Source organism: Peromyscus maniculatus, chromosome 11 (genome assembly GCF_049852395.1).
Source record: "Peromyscus maniculatus bairdii isolate BWxNUB_F1_BW_parent chromosome 11, HU_Pman_BW_mat_3.1, whole genome shotgun sequence".
Classification (NCBI taxonomy): Eukaryota; Metazoa; Chordata; class Mammalia; order Rodentia; family Cricetidae; genus Peromyscus; species Peromyscus maniculatus.
In genome coordinates this window covers 61,837,136-61,847,131 of record NC_134862.1, presented here as the reverse complement: position 1 = coordinate 61,847,131, position 9,996 = coordinate 61,837,136, and the positions used below count along the sequence as shown (strand labels likewise).

At 47.6% G+C, this 9,996-nt stretch overlaps 1 protein-coding gene across 1 annotated transcript in view; it reads right to left on the bottom strand.

The window, feature by feature from the left end:
• Positions 1-916: 916 nt before the first annotated feature.
• Ncf2 (neutrophil cytosolic factor 2) overlaps positions 917-9,996 on the bottom strand; it is a 31,914-nt gene continuing 22,834 nt past the window's right edge. The window contains exons 10-15 of the mRNA XM_006979927.4: positions 9,123-9,198; positions 7,635-7,660; positions 7,118-7,269; positions 6,871-6,982; positions 4,127-4,304; positions 917-1,536 (exon numbers count right to left, since the gene is read on the bottom strand). Of these exons, the coding sequence (XP_006979989.1) occupies positions 1,424-1,536; positions 4,127-4,304; positions 6,871-6,982; positions 7,118-7,269; positions 7,635-7,660; positions 9,123-9,198 (657 nt within the window). The 3' untranslated portion in view covers positions 917-1,423. The remainder of the gene's footprint in view (positions 1,537-4,126; positions 4,305-6,870; positions 6,983-7,117; positions 7,270-7,634; positions 7,661-9,122; positions 9,199-9,996) is intronic.

Below are 9,996 nucleotides of genomic sequence, written 5' to 3'. Positions count from 1 at the left end.
GATCTGTGTATGGAGTGTTTATTCTGCCTTAAAGGATACAGAAGTAAAAACACAGCTCAGAACTTGAGCTACTCCCACACCTGCAGGAACAGAGATGGTCACAACTGGGTAGGCTTTGGGGTTACATTTGCTTTTCTTAGCATTCCAGTGAATTGTTCTGGAAAATGATAGAAATAGACGACTGCCACGATTCTTTACTGGAGTGGCTTCTGTAAAGGCAGGACCATTTATTTTGTAGCTTATCAGGAGGTAATTCAGTTTATCATCTGGCCTTTAAACCTCACTGACTAATTAATACCAACAGGGATAACTGTTAGGCTTGGGGTGGTCTCTCTTTCAGTTTGTCCAAAGTTTCCAAAGGCAACTTCAACAGTGTGCTAGGGCTCAGAGCTCACACTGACTAACCTCTCACCTGGATTGTGATTCTACGTAAAACTCACTGCCAGGTGGTGGTGGTGCACGCATTTAATCCCAGCACTCCATCTCTGAGTTTGAAACCAGCCTAGTCTACAGATCGAGTTCCAGGACAGCCAAGGCTACACAGGAACTGTCTTGGAAAACACCCCCCCCCCAAAAAAAAAAAAAAAAAAAAAAAAACCTTCATTTCCTACCTGTTTTTCACTTGCACCTACAAACTTGAAAAACAGTTTGAAAAACCATTTGGCAGGGCAGTAAGGTCCCAAGGTCTAGTGCTCAGCGGTCCCTGTCCCCAGGTAACCTGAAGGACCACCAAAATGGCATGAGTTTTATCATGTGGGTTAGTCTTGAATAATACATGTAAAGCAGCAGAATGTCTCTCTTAATGGGCTGCAGGCTGCCTCCTGAACACAGCTTTTCATCACTCAAGTACTGGTGGCATATGTTCACTATTAAACTTAATAATAGATGTCCATCTGACAAGGAAGGCATGAGGAGCTAGCATTCTAAGAGTTTAATTCTTGGGACTGAATGTTCATTCAGTCTAGCTTCTCTTTAATGAAACCTAAGCTTGTTTTTTAATGAGTTATCTGTGTGTGCCTTCTGAGTTACAAGTAAATTTGCTTTAAGCTTCTGGAACCCAAATTCTTAAGGTACAGGGAGAATATTCCCACTCAGCTATTGGGCTTGGACACCGGGTTTCCTGCTCTATTTTCATAACAAAGGTGTACCCATTGACATTCTGCTCCAGGAATTCTCATGAAGTCCACAGCTAGGGAGCCAGCACCCAAGAAGACCCCTTCATTCCCCTTCCAGAAATTCATCTCCCCCTTCTCATCTACAAGGAAATCTTCATCCAAATTCTCATGTTACTGTGTGACGGGTTCAATTCGGATAGGGAAATGTTGTTAGAGAACATTTCTGAATGTGTCTGTATAGCGCCCAGCAGAGATGGGCACGTCTTGAAAAAGCAGCACTTCTTGAGCTTCATAGGTTGGGGAGCATCCTAGACTTCTCCCGGAGTGCCTTCCAGCTCCTTGGCTGCACGTTCTTCAACAAAAGCTTTAGGAAAAATGCCAACTTTGCCTTTACACTCCCCTTCTAGCCATTCTTCATTCACTGATAAAAAGCAAAGTATACATTGATTACTAAAACCATATAGGAAAAACTGCAGCATCATGAGTGGTCAGCACTTACACCTAGTCATCTTCGTCTTTTCCCATTTGTTGGCAACAGACAAATACTGGAAAGTAATTTGAGGGTAAAGTGAGCATACAGTCTTCTGAGATTCTGTTGTAGCTATGATAAACAGTAAAGTGTAGGATGAATTACCATAAATATACACAGACTGAATCCCCAGTTGATTTTTTTTTTTAAGAAACCATCTTACCCAAGCTTTGCTGGAATTCATTTTGATCACATCAAAGGGCATGCTATTAAATGCTATAGTGAGTGATTAATCAACACCTTAAAAGTTGGAGCTAGTTGGGTTTAGTACATTTGTGAAAATAGACATGATAGCCCTTTAATAAGATACATGCACTGTGACTAAATACACACTCAGCCTTCACAGTAACTCAGTTACAACTGTTTGTCTCCATTTTTATTAAGAACAGGGACAACCAGAAAGTAATATCCATCGAATCACACCACATAGGTTAATTATATCCATCTAAACAGGCCACAGAGCCAATCAGAAAGTCATATTTGAGTATCTCATTAGGACCTTCTTGCCTACGTCATTTCCTCAGATGTTCTATAGTTGGGCTAGGCATAGTGGCATACACCTTTAATCCCTGCATTTTTGGGAGACAGTGAGTTCGAGGCCAGCCTAAACTACCTAGTTCCAGGTCAGCCAGAGCTATTTCAAGACCCTGTCTTGAGAAAAATCTGTAGTGTAGAGTGTGAGTAAGCATTAGTTTTTCCCCAGGTTCCCTCTGGAGAGTGCAAACCACTACCTTCATTCTTGCTATTGATGGTATGGGCATGGGCATCTGTGTGCCTGGGTCTTAGGAACATCAGAAATGCAGAATCTCTGACTAATCCTAAGCCTTAGCCAATGTCCATTGGAAGAGGATCCCAGCAAGTCCTACATATTAAAGTTTGGGGAAACCATCTATAACTGTATGCTGAATTCTGTCTCCCATTGTTAGCCTGAGGATGGAGTTCTGACACAGAGGGGCACTTGCCAACTTAAACCACTGAGACTTCCATAAGTGTTATAGGATAGTGTCTTAAGGGTTTCCTTGTGCATTCTCACTTATTTTACCTGACACCACCACCACATACACAAAAACACACACTGGTGCTGTGTTCTTAAGCCCAGTCCTTAATGATGTTTCAATCTCCTTTCAAAGAAAACACGTTTCTCCTTTGAGAAACTACACACTTGTATATATGACCCCCATGGGCTCATGAGTTAGAATGCTCAGCCCATACAGAGCGGCACTATTAGGAGGTGTGGCCTTGTTGGAGGAAGTGTGTCACTCTGGGGGCAGGCTTTGAGCTCTCATGCTCAAGCTACAGGCAATGTGGCCCCGTCTTCTGCTGCCTACAGGTTAAGGTGTAGAGCTCTCAAATACCTCGCCAACGCCATACCTGCCTGCATGCTGCCATGCTTCCTGCCACAATGATAATGAACTAAACCTCTGAACTGTAAGCCAGCCCCAATTAAATGTTTTCCTCTAGAAGAGTTGCCATGGTCATGGCGTCTCACCACAGCAATAGAAACCTAAACCAAGACACCTGCCCAGGTAACTTCAAATCTCTCACTTGGTCTATTGGATTTACTATTATAATCAGCTATACACCACTTTGCCTTCCTGGTGCTCAACAACTCACCTGAAGTACAGCAGTGCTTCCTGATATATTAGACCAGTATCACCTGGGAACTGCTGAGAAGTGCAAATTTGTAGGCCTCACCCCACATCTGACCCAGACTCTGGAAGGCTGGCCAAGAAACAACCCTTCAAAGGATGCTTAGGTATAATGAACTTTGAGAATCACTGAGATTGTGTGTGTGTGTGTGTGTGTGTGTGTGTGTGTGTGTGTGTGTGTGTGTGTGTCTGTGTGTGTGTGTGTGTGTGTGTGTCTGTGTGTGTGTGTGTGGCACAAGCCTCTGCACATACAAGGGCCAGAAGAAGTTGGGTGTCCTCTACCCCTTAGCCTTTAGTCCAGACTCTCACTGGGTCTGGAGCTGAGGTGACAACAAGCTCTCCCAAGCTGCCGGCCTCTGCTCCCACAGTGCTGGAGTTCCAGGCACGAATGTGGCCATGGCCAGTGTTTCACATGGATGCTAGGGTCCCTGTGCTCAAGCACGGCCACGCCACCCACTGAGCCACCTCTCCGGTCCGTGTGTCTCTTCAATCTATAGGTTCCTAACAGATACGTCACTTACAGCTGGCTGCCTCTACTGCAGAATGGGCCCTCCCCTTCTCTCTGGAAGTACAGTTAAAGGCTTGGGGTTTGTAGCAAAGGCAGAACAATTCCAGCCAGGTGCATATTGGAACAGTCAAGATGCTGTCGTAGTCTTGTGCCTAATAGAGGAATGGGCAGGGGAGCGCCACACACTTGCATTTGCTGCCTTTTACCAAAAGCTAGGAAGTCCCTGGAAACTATTGACTAAGAATTGATGTTTTCCTCTGTCTGTCCTTGACCTTGTTTTTGCTGATACATGAGTCTGGGTCTGTGGACTTGGAGTAGCACTTACCATGTGATAACACCAGGATTACATCTCCTTTCACAAACTCCAGGTCTTCCGGCTGAGTACCCTCATAACTGAAGATTGCTACCACTTGGCTTCCTTCCTTAGGCGGAGGCTCTGCTGTCCGGGTATGGGCATCCGAGTTTTCACTTCCCTTGAGTTCATCTACCAAACCTTGATCACCCTGAAATAGTAAGGGGACTATTAAGTTTGCTCATTTTGGGGCCAGTGAATATTGAAAACCACTAATGGAAGCAGTTGATGCTCAGTACTTACCATAGGTCTAAAACATTTTAGAAATACTAAATGACTGAGCAAATGAAACTGAAAGGTATGCAGAACCCTATGTAGGCCGAAGTTGCCTTACTTGAATCTTATAATAGTCCCAGGGTAGTGTAGATATTGTTCTTTCTTTCATATTGGGAGATAACTTGAGCCACAAGTAAATGGCAGTCTGTGGTATAAGTTCATCTAGTTTATGGTGTGTGTGTGTGTGTGTGTGTGTGTGTGTGTGTGTGTGTGTGTGTGTGTCTGTCTGTCTGTCTGTCTGTCTGTCTGTGAGCCATGATGTGTATGTGGAGATCAAAGGACAACTTGGACAAGTCAGTTCTCTCTACCATGTGGGTCCTGGGAGTTGAGCCATCCTGCAGTCCCTAAATTTCTTGGCATTGAATTGGTCCTCTTTCCCTAGCATAGACACTGAGGATCTTGTTAGAAATTTGGCTTTTGCACTCCATCTCAAACCTACTAAGCCGGCCTTCCTAAGACCTAGGTAATTCTCATCCTCTCTAAAGCTTCAGAACCATGATTTTTAAAACATTTCTGAGGCTGGGTCTCACTGGGTAGCACAGGGCTGCCTGGACGTCATCTTCTTTCTTCAGCCTCCTGAGTGCTGAGCTTAGATGTGTGGTACCATTCCTGGCTGCACGTCCTCCGTAAGACAGTGCAGTGAGGTGGGAATAGCCCCACGGAGTCTGCAGATCTAGTATTTTTGTTTGTTTGGTTGGTTTGGTTTGGTTTGGTTTTTTGTTTTGTTTTGTTCGAGACAGGGTTTCTCTGTGTAGCTTTGGAGCCTATCGTGGAACTCACTCTGTAGCCCAGGCTGGCCATCGAACTCACAGAGATCCACTGGCCTCTGCCTCCCGGGTGCTGGGATTAAAAGGGGTGCGCCACCACTGCTCGGCTGTTTTTTGTTTTTTATGTGTTTTGCTGGCATGCAGGATGTATGTCTGTGTGCCACATGCATGCCTAGTGCCCATGGAGACCAGAAGAGGGCAATAGATTTCCTGGAACTGGAATAACAGATGGTAGTGAGCTGCCACGTGGGTACTGGAAATGGAGCCGAGGTCCTCTGGAAGGGCAGTGCTATTCACCGCGGAGCCATCTCTATAACCCAATCCTAGGTTTTTATGCCAGCTTCCGTTTACTAGCTGTGGGTCCCTGAGTAGCAGTGTAGCCTCTCTGGACCTCTTTCCACACCTGATGTGGAAGCTGGAGAATGAAATGAGGAGGTGTGGCATCGTAACAGTCGGCCCTGACTGAATACTTACCCTGTAGGAGTACTGTTCTGAGGATGTACAAGTACTCGAATTCGGCTGGTGATACATGTTGCACCGAGAATACACAGTAAATGGCAGTTTGCTTTGCTTTTCCTGATTAGTGGGACAGCCTCCACAGACAGCAGTGGCCGAGAACACTAGCAATGATGAGCCTGGATGGAGTTCTAAAAAGACTTACGTTGGGAGTTTGGGGGAGATCTGTGCATATTGCTGCAAATAGATTGGCCTCATTGGAAAAAGTAATACTTTCTAAGAACACTTTAAGTGAAATTATTCACGTTTAAAATAGAATCCTTTCTAGGCAAATATTCCCCAACAAAAAATTGAAATTACCAGTGCAGCATATACCATTTAGCAATCAAAAAGGAAGGTCACCCTCTGTGTGAAATCCACTCATCGGCTGGCAGATAGACTCGGAGTGTCCCTTGGGGACAGAATAAGAAGTGTCAATAAGAACTTCCCCCCAGAAACTAACGGGGGGGAGTTCAACTGTTCCGCCATCACTGTCACTTCTGGCCTCTAACTTTGCTCCTGACTCCTGGGGATCTCACTTTCAAGTCAGGTGACTCCTGTCTAGACTTCACGGCTAGTAGGACAGCTTGGCCTTGTCTTGTCACTACAGCATGGTGGATGAACACAGACGTGAAGCCGGGTACTCCACCCCTAAGCGGCTCTGGTCTCTAGGTCAGGTCCCTTGACCTTTCCTTGCTTTCCAAACATTGATATACCTACATGTATAGGAGCATTGGGGACTTTTAAGAACTCCTTCCCAGAGTGCACTCGGCACAGGCTATGACCGTGGGCAGGTGTCAGTAGATACCAAGTCTCAGGAAAAGGCTGCTATCTCCTTTGTGAAATAAATGCTCACTCTTTTCTGTCACCCTCAAATGTCCCTCACAGCGACCTAAGGTGAGGAGTATCTATGAGCTCCGCTTAGCCGTGACGTCACTCCTGTCCTTGCTGAAAGTGGTGGCCACGATCCTTGAGCCAGCCAAGCTGGTGGAGGCAGCTTGCACTTGCTGTCCGCTTGTGGGTCCACCCATATGAAACCCTCTTCCTGCTGTGACTGAGTGAGCCTGTGAGCCACACATCCTATCCCTGAGCCTGTTGCCTGGCCTGAAGGAGAGGTTGGACAAAGGCTGAGTCCAGTTGGTGGAAATGGCCTGAAGTGCCCTGGCTCCCGCCACTCACCACCGTGTGCTCACACCAAAGGGTCAGGCAGTAGTTTTTCACTTGGCCCCAGGCATCCTTCATGGTTTCTTCAGACAGGAGCAGAAGCTCGGAGCTGTCCCGAGGCCGGTAGCTGGTAGGGATGATGGGCAAAGAACAAGGCAGAGAGGATCAGCTCAGAAAGCACTCCAGAGCCAGCCCTCTGCCTCAGCACAAGACACCCCCCCCCCCCCGCCACACCCTCAGCTGCCGCCTTCACGAAGCTCACCTCAGTTGAGTGTGTTCTGGCAAGAGCATCAGTTTCTTAGCCACCATGTCCCGAAGCCGGCTGTAGGGAAGGCCAAGCTGAGTCTCCATGACCACTGTGTATTTGTAATGCACCTTGAGCATGTAGGGCATGGGCACACTGAGCTTCACTTCCTGATGAAGGAGAAACAGAGGACATCTTAGGGACCGAGAGCAGCATCCCGGATTACCAGCCTCCTGACACTTTGTGTGCAGCACCCAGGAGTGGCCCGGGGAACAGGAGAGGGGCCTGTAAACAACTGGCTTCCCCCTTCCCCAGAGGCCGTCAGAGGGCTCTGGTCCAGCTCACTGGCACAGTAGTTTCTACTGAGCTACGTGCTCAGCTGGGGGCTAGGATGACGTGTGCAGAGGTCCCTGTCCTGTAGAAGCAGTGTCAGGTTCCACCCTTTTCAGTGATACTCCACAATCCTAAGAGACATCCCCCATCCCAAGCCAGACCCATTCGTTTTCTTCCCTTGGAAACAGAAGGAAGAAATTACCTTGGGCTCTTCTTTTTGCTTGTGACCTAAATGGAAAAGGAAATGGTAAACAAATGCTCCTGGTGGTACCTGCCACCCACAGTGCCAGCTTCTTACCCTTTAACATCTAAGAATTCATTCAGAAAGAGCATGGAGACCGCAAATGTGAGCAAAGCCTGTCCCTGCCTCCGGGCAGCTACATATCGGTAGCTATCAGAGGACGGGTCTACAGGCCAGTTCAACCAGTAGGATCCAAGGGAGGGAGAAACCACAGGAGATGAGCCCGATCTCCAGGCAGAAACATCAGAACCATTACCATCTCATGGTCCTGTAGCTTTTGAGTATATATGTGGTTTAAAATGCATAATATATTAACACAGCAGGGTGTGGATAAGAGAAGCTATTTACCACCGAAGATGTAAGAGCCATTGATCACAAACCCAGCTGATTATTAGAATCACTTGGGAAGTTTGGCCTAGGAATCTGGTGGTTCAATCTCTCCAGTGTTGTGTCCTTTCATGAACCTCCAGACAGAAAAGGTAAGGACAAAAAAAGCTATGAAGGACAGCGTATGGGGCCACTGAAGTATTTACATGTGGAATAGGCGGTGTCCGAGGTGAGAAATGCACTCCTTAGGCAGAAGCTGTGCTTGGGTGACTCACAGGGGCAGAAAGGTACTGGTATGTTGTTTACATTTAAAATGTTTGTTTTAGTGTGTGTGCATGATGGGAGGGAACGTGCTCTGACATGCATAGAGGCCAGAGGACAACTTCTTAGTGGAGTTGATTCTCTACTTCCTGCTTTATGTAGGATCTGGTCACTGCAGTCATCCCCAGGTTTGTGCAGTCAGGGCCTCTAACTACGGAGCCATCTTGCTGGCCCACCACTGGTGTGTTTAAGTGAAAAGTATTGTAGTATTCATTGTACCCTACTTCCAACTTTTCTGTAGGTCTGCAATTTTTTTCAAGTAAATATGCAGAAGAGGAGCATAATCAGTTTGTCATGGACAGACAGCTCTGTCATCTCCATCAGAAACTGCTTAAACTCACCGGTAACAAAAAGTTGTTATGGCTTTCCCAGACAGTCCTACCCGGCTTAGGAGAGATCCTTCTGGAAAGATCTCCCATCCACACCTTCCAATGAGTGGTCCCCTGTTAATGCCCCAGAGCTCTGCAGAGAGCATGCAACTCAGTGGTTTGAAAAGAGCTGAGGTGAGAAAAGGCAGTCACCGCTGCCTCTCCTCCTGGACCTGGTTTCGGTCATTCGGTGACTGCTGTCATGACGGGCACACACTGCCCCCTCGTCTGCACTCATTTCTAAGGAGGCGGGGGCAGGGCACTGGCGTCACATTCCAGTGGGATGACCGTGCAGGCCAGACAGGGCTCCGAATAAATGTAGTCATAAACCAAGGGGCATGCTGGCTAAAGAAACCAGAATTTCCTGGATGGCTACAAAAGCAGCTATTCATCATGAAGCATCCCAGAGAGCTCCTTCTCCGGGGCCACCAACCTGGTGACAACTGGGATCTTGCTGGGGCGCTGGAACTAGGAGGGGGTGGAATATCGGATTCCGGGGAGGTGTCCTCCTGGAGGGAACAAGAGGAGACAGTCAAACGAAAGCATGAGGGCATCCTCGGAAAGAAGCTGGCTGTAAATGACTTCCTAAAAGTTGGGGTGATAACGACACAGGGAGATGATGAAGGAAAGGGGGGCTAACGTGTAGCAGCAATAAGAATCCTAATGGCCACCTACAGGGCCCTTTGCCTTCTTTCCGGCCATGACGAAAACCACCAACGTGGGGTGGCATTGCCATGCTTCCGTCTCAGCTGCAGAGTGTACTGAGAAAGGGAAAATTCCACTTCCCATCCGCACGGCGTTTGAAACTTCAAAGCGCCTCAGTTTCATGACTGACCTGGGAGGGCTCCACACACGTGCATCTCGTTGCACAGTGTGAAGAGACAGACCACAGGCTGTCCTCAGAGTGCCCTGTATGTAGCTAAGCATGGCAAGCTTCTGATCCTCCTGCCTCCGCTTTCCAAGTGTTAGGAGCACATGCCACTGTGCCTGGTTTATTCGGTGCTGAGGACTGAGCTCAGGGCCTTGTGCATGCCACGCAGACACTCTGCCAGCCGAGCTACATCCCCAGCCTTTATTTTATTTTAAATGGCATTGTACCAACCAACACGTTGACCTTTCTCCCTGGGAACACCTAGCTCGAAGGCTTAGGCTTTGCTTCCTAAGTCTCCCTGACCGGGAGAACTCCCAGGGTAGCGGGGTGGAGGAGAGGATCCGGTGGATTCCTAACAGTCCCCTCCGCTCGGCATGGCTGATCTTTCACTCTCATGTCCAGGTTCAGCTCTAGGCATCTGATACCTGCTCAAGTG